This window comes from Danio rerio, chromosome 10 (genome assembly GCF_052040795.2).
Source record: "Danio rerio strain M-AB ecotype USA chromosome 10, GRCz13ab, whole genome shotgun sequence".
Taxonomy (NCBI): Eukaryota; Metazoa; Chordata; class Actinopteri; order Cypriniformes; family Danionidae; genus Danio; species Danio rerio.
In genome coordinates this window covers 45,015,001-45,038,089 of record NC_141030.1, presented here as the reverse complement: position 1 = coordinate 45,038,089, position 23,089 = coordinate 45,015,001, and the positions used below count along the sequence as shown (strand labels likewise).

Sequence of the window (23,089 nt, the reverse complement as noted above, 5' to 3'; positions counted from 1 at the left end):
ACGGACATTTTGCAATATTACATCTTAATAGTGCTGGATGACCAGTCTAGAATACAGTGATAGAATTAGTAGGATACATAAAATATGAAAACAATAATGTTTTTATTTATTGCTTTTACATAAATTTATATAGATATTTAAGCTTGCAAACCTATAAACATTTATAGATATGAGTGTGAAAAAGTGTTTGGCCCTCACTGATTTCTTTTTTTTTTGCATGTTTGTCTCACTTATTAGCTTGTCTCAGTATTAGTCAAAAATAACGCAAGACATGTTGTTTTTAAATGAAGGTTATTATTATTAAGGGAAAGCAAAAAACCTATTTACTTACCCCTGTGTGAAAAAGTGTTAACACTCATCTCTTAAAACATAACTCCATAACTCCACACCTGTTCACAATCAAGAAATCACTTAAATAGGACCTGCCGGACAAAGTGAAGTAGACAAAGAGCCTCAAAATCTATATATTCTTCTGAGATCCTGAGGAATTAAAAAACAAATGAAAGAAAATTGAGATCTACCAGTCTGGAAACATTTATAAAGGCTTTTCCTGAATCTTTGGGACTGCAGCGAACTACATTAAGAGCCATTATCTATAAATATATAAGATTATAATATATAGTTTTTACAAATTTTGCTAGCCACACCCATTCCTGATTACAGGCACACCTGTACAAAATGAAGAAATCACTTAAATGGAACCTGCCTGACAAAGTAAAGTAAACCAAAAAATACTCAAAATCTATATATTGTTCTGAGATCCAGAGAAATTCAAAACAAATAAGAAAAATAGAGCTCTACCAGTCTGGAAACAGGCTTTTCTGAAGCTTTGGGATTGCAGTGAACTACAATGAGAGCAATTATCTACAAATATATAATATTTTAATATAGAATTTCTTAGATTTTTCTAGCTACACCCATGCCTGATTACTGCCAAACCTGTTCAAAATCAAGAAATCACTTAAATGGGACATGCATGACAGTGACGTCGACCAAAAGATCCTCAAAATCTATATATTGTTCTAAGATCCAGAGAAATTCAAAAACAAACGAGAGAAATCAAGATCTACCAGTCTGGAAACATTTATAAAGGATTTTCCTGAATCTTTGGGACTGCAGCGAACCATATTGAGAGCCATTATCTATAAGTATATATGATTTTAATATAGAATTTTTTACAAATTTTGCTAGCCACACCCATTCCTGATTAAAACCACACCTGTTCAAAATAAAGAAATCACTTAAATGGAACCTGCCTGACAAAGTAAAGTAGACCAAAAGATCCTCAACATCTATATATTGTTTTGAGATCCAGAGAAATTAAAAAACAAATGAGAGAAAATCAAGATCTACCATTTTACATTTTTAAAAGGCTTTTCTGAAGCTCTGGGACTGCAATGAACCACATTCACATGCAATGAACACCAATATCTGCAATACATAATATTTTAATATAGAATTTTTTCAGATTTTCTATCCACACCCAGGACTGATTACTGCAACACCTGTTTAAAATAAAGAAATCGCTTAAATGGGACCTGCCTGACGAAGTGAAGTACACCAAAAGATCCTCAAAATCGATATATTGTTCAGAGATCCAGAGAAATCTGACGTTATAATAACCTTGGATAAAAATGGATAAAACCTGGGATAAAAATATTGCGGTTTTACGGTGTCACGGTATTGTTCTCACTGCTCTAAAATATATGTTTGGGTAAAAAACTAAAACTTTCCCCCGTTTGAAAACAATACATTCGGTTTTTTAAAAGATTTATGATATTTTGGAGCAGTAAACATGTCAGGCTAAATAATTCAAATGAATTATTGACTTCTGCTGTCTTCATTTGTTTCAAAACCACATATCTATACAGTTTAAAATGGCATCTTTGGATTTTTTTATTTTTTTTGCTATAGATACTGTTGTCCTAAAAACAAAACATAAAAATATAAATATAAAAATCTTACATATACCTTAGGAACGGTATTATAGAAAATTTGGGTGGTTTTAAAACCTTGACTTTTCCAAACCACGGTATACCTCGAAAACGGTTATCATCCCATGCCTAGTTTGAAACTGCATCAAAACACAGTGAGAGCAATTACCTACAAACATATCATATTTTGATATGAATTTTCTTCAAATTTTCTAGCCACACCCTTTTTTGATTACATCTACATCTGTTCAAAATCAAGAAATCACTTTAATAGTACCTCCCTGACAAAGTGAAGTAGACCAAAAGATCCTCAATATCTATACATTGTTCCGAACAAATGAAAGTAGAGATCTACCAGTCTGAAAACATAAGGTTTTCCTGAAGCTTTTTAACTGCAATGAACCACACTGAAAGCCATTATCTACAAATACATAATATTTTATTACAGTTGAACTCTTTATTAGCTCCCCTGTTTATTTTTTTACCCAATTTTTTTCAGCTCATTTTTAAATATAATAGTTTTAATAATTTATTTCTAATAATTGATTTATTTTATCTTTGTCATAATATTTTACTACATATTTTTCAAGACACTTCTATACAGCTTAAAGTGACATTTAAAGGCTTACTTAACTAGGTTAATTAAGTTAACTAGGCAGGTTATGGTAATTAGGCAAGTTATTGTATATTGATGGTTTGTTCTGTAGACTATCAAAAAAATAGCTTATAGCTTATAGGGACTAATAATTTTGTCCTTAAAATCGTTTAAAAAATTTAAAACTACTTTTATACTAGCCGAAATAAAACAAATGTCTTACTCCAGAAGAAAAAATATTATCAGACAATAAATAAATAGCATTTAATAAATAAATAGAATATAATAATTGACCATAAAAAAAAAAAAAAAAAACTTCAAACTGAGGTAAACTGAGTTAACACTTCTACTGATTTCCACATGGAGGCAGTGTTGTGATATGAATATCACCTTTCTCTCTTCAAACTAGTTTCCATCTATAGAGTGTTTATACTTTGCGTTTGTTATTTCAGGTGGTTTTGCAATCGTATTTCTGGTGCGGACTAATCAAGGCGTTCGCTGTGCCCTAAAGAGGATGTATGTCAACAATGAACATGACCTGCAGGTCTGCAAACGCGAGATCCAGATCATGGTGAGCATGATGAAATGTCTTCTGTGCTTCAGCAATGAAAACAGCATTGATATTGCTGGCAATTTGTATTGTATTGACATGGCATACAATGATGCAAGAAAAGTCAGATTCACTCATACTCGTATTCTGTCGTGTGTGATTTATGTCCAGCGGGATCTGAACGGTCATAAGAACATCGTGGGCTTCCTGGACTCCAGCATCACAGCAGTGGGAGGCGGAGATGTCTGGGAGGTGTTCATCCTCATGGATTTCTGCAGAGGTAAGTGCGTATTAACACTGCTGCAAAACAAACATGCAGCTAACAAGGAGTAAATATAAGATTAGATTAATCCTCCCGCTTGACTGCTGTACCACCTAGATAGCAAACAGTGATGAAAGCAAAGCGACTTAAAGCTACAAAAGCACAAGACTGAGATCACTCCAAACACAAATCAACCAAAAAAAAAGTTGTAATATTTTCACACTAACTTAAATTCACTTTTATTGAAATATTTACCATTATTACTGAAAACGTTTTCATACTTCTAAGATTTCAAACTGTCTGTGGTAGTTGCATAATTTTCTAATAAATTGCTTTTGAAGATTATGTTGTATATAAAACTCGGGATGCACCAATCTAGGGCTGGGCAAAAATGCAATCTCGATAATCATTTTCCATATTGAACGATAACAATATATATTTCGATATAATTTGGTAATGCGTCCAGATTTAAAAGAGCACCCCAACAATGACTGAAGCCACAAAAATAGAGGGTTCATTAAATGGTGTAACATCTTTTCGGCAGCCTAATCTAATCTAATGTAATAAACACTTCAGATTCTTATTGTTGCACATTGTTGTTCTGCTGTGTGATTGGCTCTGACTGTACGTTCACACTGAAAGCGACGAGAGCTCAAATGTCAAAGCTACAGCCACATCACCTTGCAGTACAAGACCGGTTACTCACTGAAGCTAAGCAGGGCTGAGCCTGGTCAGTACCTCGTTGGGAGACCACATGGGAACACTAGGTTGCTGTTGAAAGTGGTGTTAGTTAGGCCAGCAGGGGGCGCTCAACTTGCGGTCTGCGTGAGCCCTAATTCCCCAGTAAAAAATGAAAGGGATGCTATGCTGTCAGTGGGTGCCGTCTTTCGGATGAGACGTTAAACCGAGGTCTTGACTTTCTGTGGTCATTAAAAATACCATGGCACTTCTTGGAAAGAGTAGGGGTGTAATGCTGGAGTCCTGACCAAATTCCCTCTCAGCCCTTAACCATCATGGCCTCCCAATCATCCTCATGCACTGAATTGGCTGTATCCCTGTCTCTCCACTCCACCTAGAGCTGGTGTGTGGTGAGCGTACTGGCTTTATAATAAAGTTTATTACATTTAAGTTCTTTGTTTTTGATTGTCTACAGAACAAACCATTGTTTATAATTGAAATTACCCTAACTTGCCTAATTAAGCCTTTAAATGTCACTCTTTGAGCTGAATACTAGTATCTTGCAAAAAAACTTGCAAAATAACTTTTTAATAATATGTTGGGGGAGAAAAATCTCTGTTAAACCAAACTTGGAACCACATTATTTTATTTAATTTTAATTAAAGAATTAAAATTTCACAAGAGGGCTGATAATTTTAACTGTATGCTCCATGCTCTCTCATAAAAGTATGTTTCATATCTGCAGGGGTCTGTACTGCATTTATTTACTTCATCCACCTGATGGCGCTCCTTAAACACACATTTGAGGTCATAACCTCACATGCTGGCGAGGCAGTGGCGCAGTAGGTGGTGCTGTCGCCTCACAGCAAGAATGTCGCTGGTTCGAACCTCGGCTCAGTTGGCGTTTCTGTGTGAAGTTTGCATGTTCTCCCTGCCTTCGCGTGGGTTTCCTCCAGGTGCTCTGGTTTCCTCCACAGTCCAAAGACATGTGGTACAGGTGAATTGGGTAGGCTAAATTGTCCGTAGTGTATGAGTGTGTGTGTGGATGTTTCCCAGAGATGGGTTGCTGGTGGAAGGGCATCCGCTGCGTGTAAACTGGCTGGATAAGTTGGCGGTTCATTCCGCTGTGGTGACCCCGGATTAATAAAGGGACTAAGCCGACAAGAAAATGAATGAATGAATAACCCTCACATGCTAATTTCAGCTAATGTTACATTGTAAAACCCAAAAAGTTGAGGTAACTCAAACCATTTATGAGAACTGATTGCAACAAACCATTTAAGTTCAAAAACTAATCCTAATGAGTAGACTTAATCCGTTTGAGTAAACAAAGTAATTTGAGCACCATAACACCCAATAAATGAAGAGAACTCAAACCAATTGAGTACTGTAAAACCCAATAAGTTAAGGCAACTCAAACCATTTGAGAAATCCAATTGCTACAAACCATTTGAGTTAAACTAATCTATATTTAATTAACTCGCTACCTTCAACACAAAGTTCAAAACTCCCTACAAATAAGTAGAATTAACTTTCTGTATATTTCTTGTATTTTTTGAGTTAACTACACTCATTTCCTTTGATAAAGTTGACCTGAGTTTTACAGTGTAGATCTAGAGAAACCTTTTCTGTCCTTACATTATTTTAAGGGCTGGCACGTCATCTCTAGACAGCACAATAAAGCACTGATCCTGATTATACTATGCACAGTCTGAAACATTTCCGGTCCCCTCTTCTAAACGTCTCAACCGCTTCAGTTTGTGCTGGATGTTGTTCTTGGCGTATTGTGTGACTCTTTTGTTGAGCTTTTTGTTGTTGTTTTTTTTCTCTCAAGTCGTCACAAAAGGCCATCTGATTGATTGTATTGAGCGCTGCTCTCACAGGAAGGGGCAATCATGTGATATTGATTCAGATTAAACATGCTCGCTAGGAGTCAAATGAAAGCTAATTGGCATAATTGGTGGCTAATTGATTAGTGAAGTGCTTTCAGATGGATTCAAGGACACACTTGTTTTTTTTTTTGCGTGATTACGTATGTGAGTCATTTTTGGATGCAGTCGCTCTCTTAAATAACTCATCTTTACTATCGTTTAGCACACTGTACGGGGTTAATACAGTCCTTCTAAACCTGGAAAAGTCATGAAATTTTACCAAAGTCGCTTTTCAGACCTGGAAAGCACTTTCTTTTGCAATTTTGAGCATGCATTTTTTGTTTTAGATTTACGACATTACATGCAAATTAAGTCATTATTTAGCTGAAGGTTTTGAAAAAGTTATGGGAATTGTAGCAGTAAAAATATGTATGAACCCTAACTGTAAAAACAGCTGGGATCCACACAATACCGTCATGTCTTCCCAACACAAATTAATTAAGTGAACTTAATAGTTTTTACAGTTTTAAGTGTATTGAACAGAAAACATTTATTCTGGATATTACAACAATCGTGCATGTATGCCCTATACCAGTGTTTCTCAACTGGTGGGTCGTGACCCAAAAGTGGGTCGTAGGAACATTTTCAGTGGGTCGTGAAGTGTGTGGTAAAAAACAACAACAACAAAAGTTTAATTTTTAACTTGTTTTGACTTTTATTTTGAAATGTGTGCATGAAAACTCTACCGTTTGACATGTGAAATTTCATTCAATTATAGCAACAAATACGTCGAAGAGCAAGTACGAACCTGAATATGTAAAGTATGGATTTACATATATTGACGACAAAAAAAGATTAAAACCTGAGTGTGTCATAAGTAGAAACCTTCTAACTTAAAACAACATTTAGAAACCAGACAACATGTTTTATTAGCAGTTTAGTTCATGGTAACTGAACCTTTCCTTACCCTAACCACTGTTTACAGTATCTGTCGTTTTTACTTTGTAATATTTCTATAATTTGATCCATTTTGTTAAATGACAGCAATAAAATATCGTTTATTTGTAAGTCTTGGTGATTTTCTTATGATTTATCGGTCACTACTTGTGTATGTTAACAAATAAATACAAATTAATTATAATTCCTAAAATTGTAGTTACTAAAGATTTGGGTCGCGACTTGATGACCATGTAAAAATTTGGGTCCCATGGCCAAACCAGTTGAGAACCCCTGCCCTATCACCTTGGTATATTAAAAAGCCATCTATTATAATGCTCCTGTCTCCGTTTAAAAAAAGGAAATCCACCCAAATGTTTATTAGGAAGAATTTATGAATATACGATGCAATCTACCAACTTGTGTACCAGTGTATACAGATAGTGGAAAATCAGATGGCCGAGTATCTGCTGCAACAGTCATTGGTTCAGCGTGTTCCAGAGAGTATTCCCGGACAAAGCTCTATTCACAGCTGAAACTTGTGCACTGTTTTTAGCTCTGGAACAAATAGGAAAAGAACAGCAATGCCAGTTAATTTGCACAGATTCTGTGTCCTGCTTCCAAGCACTTGAATCTATGAAAACTGATCAACCTATGATTTTTAGCATTATAGAAAAAGTGGACTTTTTTTTTTTTTTATATATTTTTTATTATAATTTTTGCAGACAGAAAAACAAAGGACAAACAAACCCATCAGGAGACAATAATCTGTGCAAAATGTAAAATAAAGCAAGAAACAAGAGAAAATGGCGACATACAAAACATATATGACCTACAAAAAGACACAGCAATGGATGTAGAGAGAAAAAAAAACTTACAAATATTCAGAAATTACATGGCACCCTTAGTGTTTATGGTGTTTCAGAAAAAAAAGACTGGATCCCACATTTTAGAGTTCCCGAAAGTAGTATATCTTATTCTTTCCAAATGTAAAGTGGAGGTGAGTCCAAGTAGCCAATCAGAAAAAAGAGGCCTAACATTTTTTTTTTTTTTCCAAAAACAAAGAATAACTTTTTTAGCTATGATCATGCCATACTGATCAGGTAACCCTACATTTCGGTTGATAGTCTCAAGAAAATCTGACCAGCCAAAAAATGCTATTATTGGGTCAGGGAGTAAAACACAATCATAAACCTTTGCATGGAACTGAAACATTTTTAACCAAAAATTCAGAATTTGAACACAAGGCCAAAAAAGATGTGCTAAGGTACCCTCAGCAGGTTTACACTTGTCACATGTGGGGGAAACCGAGGGATAGAATTTTTTTAAGCTTTGTTTTAGAATAGGGAAGTCTGTGTAATACTTTGAAATTTATAGAACATGAATAAACAGATAAAAGGCATTGATCCCAATCAGTCTCAGATATTCAAATCCCCAAGTCTTCTTCCCAAGCAACTTTCAAATGAAGAGAAGAAAAATCTGTTTTGTTTTTAAAAGCATTAACAAATAAAGAGGTTAGGTCCCTAGCGTTTAAAGAGTTTAAAAAATAAATCAAATAACTCGCCTTTTAAAGATAAAACTTCAAAATCTGTAATATTTAGACGGACATAGTTTCTGACCTGAAAATACCTAAAAAAAAAAAAATTAGAAGGGGGAGGTTGAATTTCTCAGAGAGTTGTGAAAATATTATTAAAAAGTGGACTTTTTAAAGGAAAAAGACTTTGATATTATTTTCTGCTGGACACCTGGTCATATGGGATTCATTGGAAACGAACGTGCAGATAAAGTAGCTAAGGAAGCCCTACAGTTGGAGATAACAGAATGTAAAATTCCTGTGTCTGATGTTAAACTTGTATGTTAATGAGAAATGGCAAATGGAATGAGATGTAGAAATAACATTGTATGAAGTTAATTCATTTGTAAGTGAAAGGAATAATTACCATTTTGAAAATAGACATGACCAGGTTGTACATACGAGATGTAGAATCGGCCACTCAACACTTACCTGCGCATCTTTATTAAATTTGAATTGGCTGCATAAATGTGCAACACACATTTGTTAACTCTCGGGATGCTAACACCTGCAACCGCATGTGCCTACAGACATATTTTGCCAAAGCAGCAAAATGAAAGAATTTTGCTTGTCAGAAATTAATGCAATATCAAATTTAATTATTTGCATATTAATGCAATATCATATGTAAACTATAAAATTGTTATATGCTATAGTAGCCTATAGGGTTGGGCGATGACAACCAATTCGGCATCGTATGATGTCTAATAAGAAACATATCGATGGTCGATGGTATCGTCGCTGTAGGTGGCGGTGAATTAATTATTTAATTTATAACAAAATAACCTTTTGTAGCCTATCGATTAACTACCTGACCCACGTGGTCTTTGTTTTACCCATGACCAAATCATAAATAAATAACGATAAGTTACACAGGACTCTGGCATGAATAGGCAAAGTGATCTGTGTCGTTATAATGGCGTCGACAAACTTGGTTGGTAAAAATGGTGCACAACGGTAAATGGGGTAAAAGTACAAGCGTGACACGTTACCTGATAGATTCAAACACCAGAAATGCTAGGTGAAACGCTAGTGTGGATTTGGATCGTTTTCGTTCTAAAATGACATTTTAAAACTAAGAGGTATTATTGTTAATGGGGCCTAAGTGTGTATTTGTTGTGAGCGGGTTGCTGCTGCGAGCGGGGCGGGGTGAAGGATCGTGATGCCAGCTCAGCATCGTGATGTCTATCGGCCATCGCCGATGTATAATGGCATCATCTGTTGACCCAGCCCTATTAGCTTATTGACCTTATTCTGAAATGCGGAAGTGCGCCTGTTTTCGAACTACCGATTCAGTCGCCAATGGAAGAAATGACTAGGAATAATAAACGGCAAAAAACGGTCAAACTACTTACTCTACAAAAACTTTTGCATGACTATACAGACCAAGTAGAATAATGTAAGAGAATATCAGTTCACAACATCAAACAGCGAAACGAGCAGTTTTTAATGTCTAAAAATGAATGGAAGTGAATGAGAGCGGAAGTCTCGAGCCAAAAAGATTCAAATGGCTGCGCCCACTCGTCCGCAAAGACTAAGGTAAATACTTTACAAAAGTAAACATATAAGCTTTGTCATTGTCTTTCCTCACACACAGCGCACACATGATCTGCAAGTGAGGAAATAAAAGCACACAAACTCTAAGGTAAAATCAGACGCTCAAGACTTAATCTTTAAAATAATGATTTTTTTTTCTTAGAAAATGTTGACAGAGGTTTGTGATATAAGAATAACAGCGGAGCATTAATTAAATGCATATTTTCTGCGGGGCGATCGATTTGAGGTAGCCTGCTATTTTTATTTAACAGAAGAAAAAAAGCATTTATGATGGGGGGGAAAACAGCCTATGCTGGTTCTTCAATAGGATTCAGTCTGTGTTTTCGTTTCATAATCTAAATTTGTCATTTAAGTGAAATATCTAGAGCAGGACTATTTATTTTATTTAGTTTTCTATGCTGCTGGAAACGCTACAGGTGCGTGAAGGTGTTCTGTTGTTAATATGTTCGCATCTTAAAATAAATCAGTAATTAAAAATGCAATATTTACTGTGTCACACAAAATATGCATGTCAAATTTTTTAAAAATAAATAATAATTTTATATTAATCTGACCAGTTAATATTCGGTTAATGAGTTACGGTTTTCGGTTGGCAAAATTAACTGAAATGAGCATCCCTATTTTAAATAAATAGTTTGAACGAGTGTAGTTCACTACTCATTTAAAGCTAATTAGGCTTTAAGCTAATTTAAATTATGCATACATTTAGAAAAATGGATGACGTTTCTTGGAATATCCGTATCTTGGAATAACATGCCGTGGCATGTTGCAACTGACCAATCAGAAGCGAGTAATCCAGACAGCCGTGTGATTAAAAGGAATTAACATCCCTCTGTTGTTTGTGTGCAGGAGGTCAGGTGGTGAACCTGATGAACCAGCGTCTGCAGACAGGCTTCAGCGAACAGGAGGCTCTCCAGATCTTCTGTGATACATGTGAAGCTGTAGCACGTCTGCACCAGTATAAAACTCCTATAATCCACCGAGACCTCAAGGTTCCTTTAATTTTCCTTTTTCTATTTTCTCTTACACTTCTCCTCTGAGCAATCCCTTTTCCACATGGACAGCCTTGTGTGTTAGAATCTTCAGTCACAGTTCGAGTATCTCTTTTAACCCTTGTGTGCTGTTGGGGATGTTTTCATCCACTCTGAGGTGATTTTGAGTATTAATTTAGCCACAACCTTCTCTGTTTCAGCAAATGGAATGATTTTTGGTGACAATTATTACTTTGATACATATTTTGGGAAACTGCTTTGAACTCAACAATACATTCTGGACAAATTGACTACCCTTTCGGGATGTTGGTGGCTGTTTCTGCCCCATTGACTTCCATTATAATTAGGGATGTAACGAATCACCTGATTCATGATACTAATCTCACAATATAATTTAGTCATGATTTTTTTAACAAAATTATTACAAATAAATTTAGGGTGAAGAGCCCTTTAATTTTGTTCTTAAATGCTGCACATTTTTGCAAAATAATGTGTTTTCTGCCAAAACTAAATTGCTATTTTAAAAGAATAATCCAACCTAAGAAGACTCGTTAATATAAACAAACGAAAACTGACTGTGCTGGCATTTTACATTTTAAAAAAGAAATATAAGAATATCTCTGTTTTCTGGTATAAGCTGAGGTCTTTGCACATTTGCTATGTCTCCTGCTGATGATAGACACTTTCACTGAGGACTGAGATGGCTGGTGTGGAAAGGTAACGCCCCATTCACACGGGTGTCAGCATCAACGCTTCCCATTCACTTTGAATGGGTGACGTCAGGCGTTGCCGAACTGCATTGTGGATCCGTCAGCGCCGCTTCAGAGACATTGCTCGCTGCAGAAGTTGGGACTAGCTCAACTTTTCAAGCGCCGATGAAAGCGTCAGTCAATCAGATCGCTGTATGCAAATACACCAGCTAGACAGTGGCCTATTGCTGACTGAATTTCTTTGGCTGACGCTTCTATGACGATCGTTTCAGCCCCAACTTCAGACACACCTTCAGTCAAGCGTTGACGCTGAAGCCTCGCGTGAATGTGGCGTAAGTCTTTTCTAAACCAGAGAGCAGCGTGTACAGAGGTGGTCAATAGGCCATTTGTTCCAGGGCACTGGCCACTGGCATAAAAGACTGATTATAAAATGACTAATTATATAGTAGGATAGAGACAGGAGATGAACATGACTATGAAGGTCAGTAATTAATTTTGCTTGTATATTTAGTTAGTATTAGTATGATGTGACACACTTAAGAAGAGATGATCTTGAAATGTTTTAAATATTCAATAATAAGCAAATTATTAAAATACGCATAAACTAATTTAAAAAGGACAGGGTAAAAATCATCTAAAACCTGCTTCTGTAACAGAGCAACTTTCTTATTCAGTCTGAAAAACATCTTCACATTTTCGCTATGAAAACACTGATGTACCTGTGATCTCCTTAGCACTCGTCAGAGGCTCCACTGTTCAAAACATGTATCGCGATTCTTTCAACATTTCTACCAGTTTGAATCGTCATATATTTAACCAGTTAAACTCTGCGGACCAGGTACCCAGTATTTTGTATACCCGAGCTAGGTATTTTACATTGGTTCATTTTCATATTTTTCTATGACACATGTACAAGTTATAGCTCAAATGAAAGCTCTTGCCGGTGCTCATACGGTTCTAGCATTCTTTTTACTGAATTATATTCGCATATCAAACAGTTGCCAAATGAATCGCGGCGTTTCCATGGCGCAGAAGTGAAAACAATACATTTATGATCAATAAGCAGCCTCAGATAGCACAGACAGCTGTCATCACTTACCTTATGCTGTGCGCTTCAGGGCCATTCTCCTCTGTTTTTGATGTGATGTGCATAAGTGATCCTTTTATATGTCTGACGTGGTCCAAACACAGTGAATTATGTTTGATCAAACAAAATAATAGTGGAATACGAAAACAATGATCCGTCCCTGTGGCTTGTACAGCACCTCTCATCAGTTGGAATGCAATAACTTTTGCATAGATTATGGTGGAGACATTTTTCTATTTGCCTATGATTACAGACATGTGCAGGAACCACCAAAATAATTTACAGCACGCTAGACCACACACAACCTAAAAGGTACACTTTCAAATTTGAGTTTATAAAAAAAATTACAAAATGCACCTTTTTTTAGCCGTTTATTACAACACAGACAACATATGCAGTTATTTTAAACTCTTTCAATACTGTTTTATGAAAATGATACCAAATTTGTGCATCTACACCTCTGCATGCGGATTTGGGAAGCTTTTAAATTTGGGTAGGCAAAATTCAGGCGGAAATCCTAAATAACCGCAGAGTTTAACTGGTTAAATCGATTTTTAAACTGGCTCACAGTGAATCAATACATCCCTTTATTATAGTGATCAGTAATTTTTGGATTGCAAAACCATGATACAAATAATCATGCATTTTTTTATGTTGGTGGTTTTCCCAGATCTTAAACGCTTTGATTTTATAATGGCATGACAGTTCACTGGAATCTTTTGATCTGGCTTATACAAAATTAAAAGTCCTTGTGCATATAGCCTATTATCTGAAGATGTAGCGTAGTTCTGTGTGTCATTGTGCCTGTAATTGACCCTTCGCTAAGCCACACCTAAAAACCGCCACCCACCAAACGTGGCTTAGCAACTGTAGCTACGCGCAAGGGCTCTGTCAAGCTTTCAAGCGAGTGCATATGGATTGTGCAAATTTGATACTCAGTATCCTTAAAGTTTGGACGGGATGGTGGAATTTTTTCCCTTTTCAAAACCAAAAACCCAAGAGGAGAAATGCCAGCTTGGATCAAGCTCAGTGAGGGGTGCTAAAGGAGCGGAGTTAAGTTGGTTGTGTTTCGATATTCCTGACACAGTCATAGACGGCAACAACTCGCACACCTCTTACCCTAAACACATCTAGACTGTGTTTCCTACAATAATACAAAGCAGGTTATGTTTCACAACTGTCTTTTTTTTTCGCTCTGTATTATGAGCACTGCTCCGTTTAACCCCTCGCCAAAGTAACTTAGTCATACTAATAGCGAATAGGTCATGAGTTATTGATCTGGAAAATAAGAATCTGCGAATCTGTTACTAACTTTACTGAACTTCACATTTCCATTTATTTCAAGCTGTGAATATTTGACATTACAAATCAACAGAACAATACAGAGATATGATCACAAACTAAGCACTTGCGATCAACATACTTTTATAGCTTTTATAGCTGTCTTCATTAATTTATAAAGAGCACACAAACATACTGACAGTTATAGGTGACTTACTGTACATTGTTATGGGCAGGGCCAGACGGAATCTGCGGACGTTTTTTGCTATTTCTGCGGATTTCTGCAGAATTATTTTGGGAGTATCATAACTAAAATCTTAATTAGTGAAGTAAAAAGTAATACCTTTTTAACTTTTATTTAATGTTTAAATTGCAAATCTAATTAGATTCCCTTTATTTGGTAAATAAAGCAAGTTTCTCATATAATATTTATACTAAAAGACAGAAAATATTACTGTACAAACTGCATTGTACATAAATCAGATGAAAATTTTCATGTTAGTCAATAATATTACTGTAATTAATTAAAAAATAAATAAATTTAGATTTACACACATTTACTCAAGTAAATAAACAGAATTAATGATGGGCTAAAAATCTGCAGAAATCTGCGGAAAACATGCGGAATTCTTCGCGCGCAGATTACGTGTGGACCTAGTTATGGGTTAATGATGCTAATATTCGGCACAAATCCATCTGTTTCCCCTTTCTGGCTGCTCTTTCTGTGAATGAACCATGTAAAAGCACTGTCATGCGTGTTTCCTCATTGGTTAGTAACACTATATTTCATTGCACAACAATTAATCTATCAGGCTTTTTGGCTAAAAATAGACAAATCACGGTTTAATAAGTTATTATTAGATTATTTTTAGATTTCACCTCTCCTGCTGAGCATGAGCCAAGCTGTTGAATGGTTAGCATATAAGGCGGCTAGGCTAAGCTAGCTTCAATTTTGATTGAATTATTCTGTAATCGGTTGCCTATTATGTCATGAATATACCCCTGTAATGTATACTGCAGTTCTTTTTTTTTTGTCTGGCTTTCTCGGATATCTCGCCAAAAAATATCTCGGATATCTCGCCTGGAAATGTCTGACACCGGCGCATACACATTGATAAAGCCGTGCCAGGCACGAAAGCTTGACAGGCGTAGCAACAGTAACTGAGGAGGGCGGGGCTTAGCGAAGGGTCAATTACATCTGTTTGTTGTTTTTTGCAGGTGGAGAACATCCTCCTCCATGACAGAGGACACTATGTTCTGTGTGATTTTGGCAGCGCCACTATGAAGTTTCAAAACCCCCAAAGTGAAGGAGTGACTGCGGTCGAGGACGAAATTAAAAAGTAATTCTCTCTAATCAGCTGGTTCTGTGAGATTTAATTGGCTTTAAAGCATGTGGCAACCCGTAGAAGTGGCTGAGTCATGCAATCAACTCTTTTAATTGATTTCTTAATAATGTGGATCACCCGTAATGGGTTTGAATTCTTTATTTATTTAGTCTCCTCTTAATATAACATACAGTATCATACAAAAATACATACAAATTCTTCACAGTTTAGAAAAATATACTGTTTAGAGGATTAGAAAAAATAATTAGGAAAACAGTGATTTGTTTTAATTACTCACTATTTTTTTTTCTTAAATGTCTGTTTTCGTGCAGGTACACAACACTATCCTATCGTGCTCCTGAAATGGTGAACCTGTACAATGGCAAAATCATCACTACTAAAGCGGATATCTGGGTAAGTAAAGATGCAGGAGGTTTCACAGCCAATCAGAAAATGCATCATGAACAGCAATGCAGTAATTGGCAGACAGCACAGCGGATAGAAATAAATAAATAAATAGATTTAAAGCACATTTAAAAAACACTTTTTTAAATTCTTTTTTTTTATTGAACATTTTTATTTTGCACAAAGCCCGAGATCCACCCAACAAAAAGTATAAAATAAAATAACAGTAATATTCTAATCATAAGTACAAAATCAGAATTGAAACATATCTGATACTGTCTCTTATATTTAACCAAAATGTTTTCACTGGCACCATTTATTTAGGGTGCTTTCACACCTACACTTTTGTTTCGGAACGTGTCTCGTTTGCCCAGTTAGCGCGGTTCGATTGGCATATGTGAACAGGGCAATCGCGCTCTGTTCCGCGCCAAAGTAATCGCTCCGAGATCGCTTGAATGAGGTGGTCTCGGCTCGATTGAAACGAACCCTGGAGCGGTTCGATTGCAGTGAGAAAGCGATCCGATCCGAGCGCGGTTATATCACAGTGTTTTATGGATATGTAATAGGCTTACGGCTATATGAAGAGAGAATTATGAGTAGGGCGGGTAGTTTCCGGATGCCCGCAAACGAGTAATGATCTCCCGGTAATCTTGCGTCTCCCTCCCAGTCTTCAAATAGGCATCGTCGCGCACCCTTCTCACCCCTCCCCACCCCTCCCCACCGTGTCTCTCCTCAGACACGTCCCGCACGCACCCTGTCAATCACCACCAAACCACCACCTCTCCTGACAGCTGAGCGGGACGCTGCAAAATAAACCCTGACACTCTGACCAATGTGAGGAGAGTTTACTCGCACGTGACTTGTTTTAGCTCTTTTGGTCCGATTAGAAACTTTGCAGTGTGAAAGCGAACCGCTCCAAGAGCAAAGAGCAACTATGTAACAATTTTAATCTCTGTTTCGGAACAAATGAATCGATTCACAGGTGTGAAAGCACCCTTAGTCTCTGGTGTATTCCACACTAATAATGTCCAGTAGACAGAGCCTTCAGGACAGATAAACACATTTCTTCAAAACGCTTTGAGTCTTTTTTTATGTAGTAAGTTTATACTTGTCAGAACACATTTACAATTTAACTTTTTTTTGTTGTTGATTTATTATTGTAATATATTAAAGCAGTGTTTCTCAACCATGTTCCTGGAGAACCACCATCTCTGCACAATTTCCATGTCTCCTTAACCAAAGACACCCGATTCATCAGCTCATTAGCAGAGAATGTAGGACCTGTGGCTCAGTAGTTAGCATTATCGCCTCACAGCAAGAAGGTCACTGGTTTGACTCCCAGCTGGGTCGGTGGGCATTTCTGTGTGGAGTTTGCATGTTCTCCCCATGTTGGTGTGGGTTTTCTGCCACAGTCCAAACACATGCGCTATAGGTGAATTGATGAACTATATTGACGTTGTGTATATGTAAGAATAGTAATAAGTATGCTGAATAAGTTAGCGGTTCATTCCGCTGTGGCGACCCCTGATAAATAAAAATACTAAGCCGAAGGAAAATAAATGAATGAAAGACCTGTAATAATATGACAGACAAAAGAGACATCTAAAACATGCAGGGTTGGTGGTCCTCCAGGAACGTGGTTAAGAAACACTGCGTTAAGGTATGTAATATGGTGTTTTTGGTTTGCAGTCTTAAACTATCACAAATTATGACAACTTTTGGCAATACGGTTTTATTTTAAATCAAACATTTATCTGTAAGTGCTTTTAATTTGTAAGTACAATACAAATCAAGTACTTTTGTACTTTGAGACAAAATCAAAAAAGCAGTATTAGTTTAGGCGAGGCAGTGGCGCAGTAGGTAGTGCTGTCACCTCACAGCAAGAAGGTCGCTGGGTCGAACCTCGGCTCAGTTGGCGTTTCTGTGTGGAGTTTGCATGTTCTCCTTGCCTTCGCGTGGGTTTCCTCCGGGTGCTCCGGTTTCCCCCACAGTCCAAAGACATGCGGTACAGGTGTATTGGGTAGGCTAAATTGTCCATAGTGTATGAGTATGTGTGTGTGGATGTTTCCCAGAGATGGGTTGCGGCTGGAAGGACATCCGCTGCGTAAAAACTTGCTGGATAAGTTGGCGGTTCATTCCGCTGTGGCGACCCCGGATTAATAAAGGGACTAAACCGACAAGAAAATGAATGAGTATTAGTTTATTAGAGAATTTATACTTGTACTCAAGTGCCTGATTTGTGTGCTTCCACCACTCATTGATTTATTAGAAAGCAACTTAAGGGGATAGTTCACCTAAAAACGAACATTTATTCACCCTCAAGTGATTCCGAACCTTTGAGTTTCTTTCATTTATGAGGTATTATAAAAAATATTGCAAACTTGTAACCATTGACTTCCATAGTATTTGTTTCTCTTAGTATGGAAGACAGTGTTTACAGGTTTCCAACATTTTTCAAAAGATCTGCTTTTGTGTTTAAAAGAAGAAACTCTTATAGGTTTAAAACTTGTAAGGGGTGAATAAATGATGGCAGATGTTTCATTTTTGTGTGAACTATCCTTTTAATCAGAATTAAAGTGTGGAAGAAACTTGAGGAAATGCTGCAGAATGCTGATATATGCCTCTTTCTGAAAAGCATTACGTAAAACTATTCAGCTCTTTAGGAATTATTGTGAATAGATATCAAAGCTTGATCTGACATGAAGGTACTGAAGGAAAAGTGAGCTTTAATTAAGCTTCTTCAAGGCTGTTTATTGTGTGTCCTCAGTCTTAACAGATGTGTTTCTCATAGTGTAAAGTGACATTGATTTTTCTGTCTTTCCTTCAGGCGATGGGCTGTCTGCTTTATAAACTCTGTTTCTTCACGTTGCCCTTCGGTGAGAGTCAGGTGGCCATCTGTGACGGTAACTTCACCATTCCGGACAATTCCCGCTACTCGCAGGACATGCACCGCCTCATCCGTGAGTTTCTGTCTTTTATGTGTGTCTCCGGCTCACCACTGGGTCTCGCTTAAAGTGGGTAGTTTGGACAAAAATGGAATTTTTAACGTTTATAAACATAATAGTTGTAATAACTCATTTCTGATAGCTAATGTCTTTTGTCTTTGGCATGATGACAGTACATTTTATTTTGCAAGATAATAGTATTCAGCTGAAAGTACAGTTTAAAAGCTCAATTAGGTTAACTAGTTAGGGTAATTAGGGTAAGTTAGGGTAATTAGGCCCAACAATTAAGCTATTGCCCAAAAGTAGTTTGTTCTGTAGACAATCAACAAATATTTTTTAAGGGAGCTAATAATATTGACTTTTTTTAACCAAACTAAAAGAAAAAATATGTAAAAAGGAATTTATTTATAGTCTTATTAATTTAATAAAAAATATATTTCATTCAAAATGAATTTTAAAAACATGTACGCGCGCACATGACAGTGTAAAGGATCACACACTAGACGCGCACATTTGCATGATCTTTAACATGAAACTAATCAGATGGCCCTCTGTGGGGCGGCAGAAATATGAACTGCGTTCTGAGTCATGGCTGGGCGCCGCCGACTTGCGGCGCCGGTGTGTGTACCCTGACAGAAACTTGTGTTTAGAATTCTAAAATGCGTGGCGTTGCGTGTCGCGTCGCCGAGCAGCTCTTCTGGTGTGCGACCTGCTTTACACTATTGTATACAAAAAGAACAAGGACACTTATAAGGCAAAACTAATTCTTAATAAATGTATTGGTCAAATTAAGTTAATTTGATATATTTAATAAATTATTATATATATATATCTCGGCCCTATATTTTATATATATATTTAATATTTGTGTATATATATTTAATATTTGTGTGTGTATATGTGTATATATATATATATATATATATATATATACACAAATATTAAATATATTTAAAATATAGGGCCAATATATATATATATATATATATATATATATATATATATATATATATATATATATATATATAATATTTAGGCCCAATCCCAATTCTTCCCCTTAGCCCTTCCCCTTATTTTGCGCGTTCACTTCAAAGGGTAGAGCTGACCCAATTCTCTTTCGCTTGAAGGCGTAGGGCTAAGGGGTAGGGGTATAATAGCCCTTCGAACGAAGATTTTTAGGACCACACTCAAAACCAAGGGGTAAGAAAATTTCCCAGAATACACCAGCCACAGCGGCAGTATTGCTGAACCCAGAGGTAAGGAGATCCACAGATTAGTATTTTTTTGTCATTATTACGAATTTTTACAACAAACAAGCACGTTTTAATATATTCATAAATGCGTTCGTGTTTTACCGTCATGCTTTAAAATAAAACACGATAAAAAAACGCAAAATTTTGCGATCTATAATACGCAATCAAAACTCCTGTACAGCAGTCCCACAACATTCTGGCACTTAACTACACTTGAATACCCTGTCAGAAAAGTCTAGTGGCTGAGAATGAGCTTTTTACAATGTCTGCTATAATGTTAATGTTGTTTTTGGTGTGTTTACATAGATGAATATGGCCTCTGTGTAAATATACAATACAGTTATGATCTTATTGCCACATTATATCGTTATGATAACATAATATATGCCTTCAGTGATCTCCTGAAGATTAATACCAAACAATACCACAACTGGAATCACTCCAGCAGTTGCGATCGTCTGATCTCATATGAAGCAAGAGATCATGATGACATATGATGACGTGTGCTGTAGTGCTGTCTAAATGTTGAAGCCCTTCCCCCTCACCCTCAGTTGTTAAGGGCCAAGGGAAAGGGAAAGGGGTACAAAAATAGAATTGGGATTGGGCCTTAGTGACAATTATTTTTAATTTTTTTTTTTTTACTATTATCATCTTTTACACTTTTTGTGTATCTGCCTAATATCCGCTTGTTAAGTGCGACATCACGCTAAGCATATTCCGGGCGCTCTATCAAACTGAATGGGAAGACTCCTCAAATGGTAATAATAAACATTTACAAAGCGATGTAATACTTTCCAAAATCACAATCGCAATATATATATGTTCTGTATGCGCAACTGTCAACACTCACTCAGACAGTCACAGGGTGCTTTTACACCTTTGAATCGATTCAGTTGTTCAGAAACGGAGATTACAATTGTTACATTGTTGCTCTTGGTGTGGTTCCCTTTCACACTGCGAAGTTTTATAATCGGAGCAAAAGAGCTAAAACAAGTCACGTGTGAGTAAACTCTCCTCATTGGTCAGAGTGTCAGGGTTTATTTTGCCTAGTCCTGCTCAGCTGTCAGGAGAGGTGGTGGTTTGGTGGTGCGCGCGACATGTCTGAAGAGTGAGGAGAGATGCGGTGGGGAGGAGTGAGAAGGGTGCGCGACATAGCCTATTTGAGGACCGGGAGGGAGACGCGAGATTACCGGGAGTATATCACTCATTTGCGGGCATCCGGGGGACGCGCGAAACTTCCCGCCCTACTCATAATTCTCTTTTTATATAGCCGCATGCTTATTACATATCCATAAAACACTGTGATATAACCGCGCTCGGATCGTATCGCTTTCTCACTGCAATCAATCCGCTCCAGAGTTCGTTTCAATCGAGCCGAGACCACCTCATTCAAGCGTTCTCGGAGTGATTGATTTGGATTGCTGGTTTCACATATGCCAAACGAACCGTGCTAACTGTGCAAACAACGATTTTTTTGCTTAAAATAAAGATCACGATTTTCTCACGATTCTGTAGATGTAAAATAAAGGTATGGTAAAAACAAACATATGGCACAACATCGATAATAATATAATGTGTAGGTCTACTGGTTTCTATAAATAATTCTATTCTACTTATAATAATTCTGATGTTGAATTATTATGTTTGAGATATATGCTTGCAATCTGTCATATTAGACAATTTTATTCACTGGTAAAATCAGACATTTGCCATTATCAGATTATATTCAACATTATATAGGCTAGAGTAGTTATACTGACACTGTAAACATTTATTTTCATGCACAACTGTGGGTTCACTATGAAAGAAAAACATATCAAACGCTTGCCGTAATCATAACTCTAAAATGCGATAGGATCATTTAAATGAGGTGCACACTTTCGGTTTCATTTTGACTGCTAAGTGCTTGTTCATACTTCGCGTACGGCTCCCAAACGATCACTCTGTGCCACAAACTGAATATTATTTACAACTGTATTACCTGTTACTCGCAACATATGCAGGTTCTGTTCACTAAAGTATTCGCACGTGTGTGTATCATTACGTGGAGCGCGCACGCCCTCTCTGTGACAACAGCTCACGGTCAGCAGCTCGCGTCACGTGTGATTTCCCGGCCGCGAAAACATCATTATATGAAGACAAAAATGATATTTTTAGGTGAATTATACCTTATAAATACAGTGTGTGACTCATTCAACATCATTTGGAGGTGTCAATGTCTTTTCATCTCTCCTGAACTTGAAAATATGATTGGCAGAATCGTAGAAATGCTGGATTAAGATCGTCTAGGGCAGTGGTTCTCAAAGTGGGGGTCGGGACCCCCTGGGGGGTCGCGGGACAATGAGAGGGGGTCACTTGGTTATTTCCAAAAATCTAATAAATTTGAATAAACGTTTTAAATTACTATTGTTTATCTATAACTTACAGAAGATAAAAACAATTACTTAAAAATGCAACATCCAAACAAAAAGCCATCAGCCTTTCATTTTTTTCCCCATTGGATTGCAACCCCTGGTATTTTTACATTAGATTAACGACAGAGAAATAGCGTCACTTGCAGCAGATGGATTTTACAGCACTAGATAAACTTTGACACCTTTACGCAACTTATGTACATTTAAAATAAATACAGACACGACTGAATTAGTCTCCAAAATTAAACCAAGAAAAGACTTGTGATGTAACTTAAATATTGTGCCACCTGTCTCATTAGGTAAGGTTAATATTAAATTATAATAAAAATATACATATATATATATATAGTTGTTAGACTGTTGCACTTTTTGTGTTGTCAATATGCTTGTGTTTATAGGCCTATTTTTTTGTGTTAGCAGTTGCGTACAACATTTGTATGATTAAAACCACTCTCGAAAATAGTGGGGGTCGCCAGTCATTGGCATTGTTATTTTGGGGGTCTCGGGTTGAAAAGTTTGAGAACCCCTGGTCTAGGGGGTCGAATCGAGATTGCGATCTTTTAATGATTAATTGTGCAGCTCTACAAGACAGGTTCCGAAACTAAAGTGTAGGTGTGAAAGCACCCTTAAATGCCTTTGTATTAGATCATGGTGTTATTTCAACGATTGTACTGTGCTGCTGTCAAAAACACGAAACAATTCTTAATTTAAAAATCTCACA

At 36.7% G+C, this 23,089-nt stretch overlaps 1 protein-coding gene across 25 annotated transcripts in view; it reads left to right on the top strand.

Moving 5' to 3' along the window:
* The window catches only part of aak1b (AP2 associated kinase 1b), a 96,060-nt gene that overhangs the window by 11,090 nt on the left and 61,881 nt on the right, over positions 1-23,089 (top strand). For all 25 annotated transcript variants that reach the window (XR_015501490.1, XR_015501489.1, XM_087271275.1 and 22 more), the window contains exons 2-7: positions 2,982-3,100; positions 3,251-3,359; positions 10,806-10,948; positions 15,245-15,366; positions 15,684-15,765; positions 18,584-18,716. Coding sequence is in view for 23 of the 25 variants with exons in the window: in XM_087271267.1 (XP_087127393.1) it covers positions 2,982-3,100; positions 3,251-3,359; positions 10,806-10,948; positions 15,245-15,366; positions 15,684-15,765; positions 18,584-18,716 (708 nt within the window). In the remaining 2 variants the exon portion in view is untranslated. The remainder of the gene's footprint in view (positions 1-2,981; positions 3,101-3,250; positions 3,360-10,805; positions 10,949-15,244; positions 15,367-15,683; positions 15,766-18,583; positions 18,717-23,089) is intronic.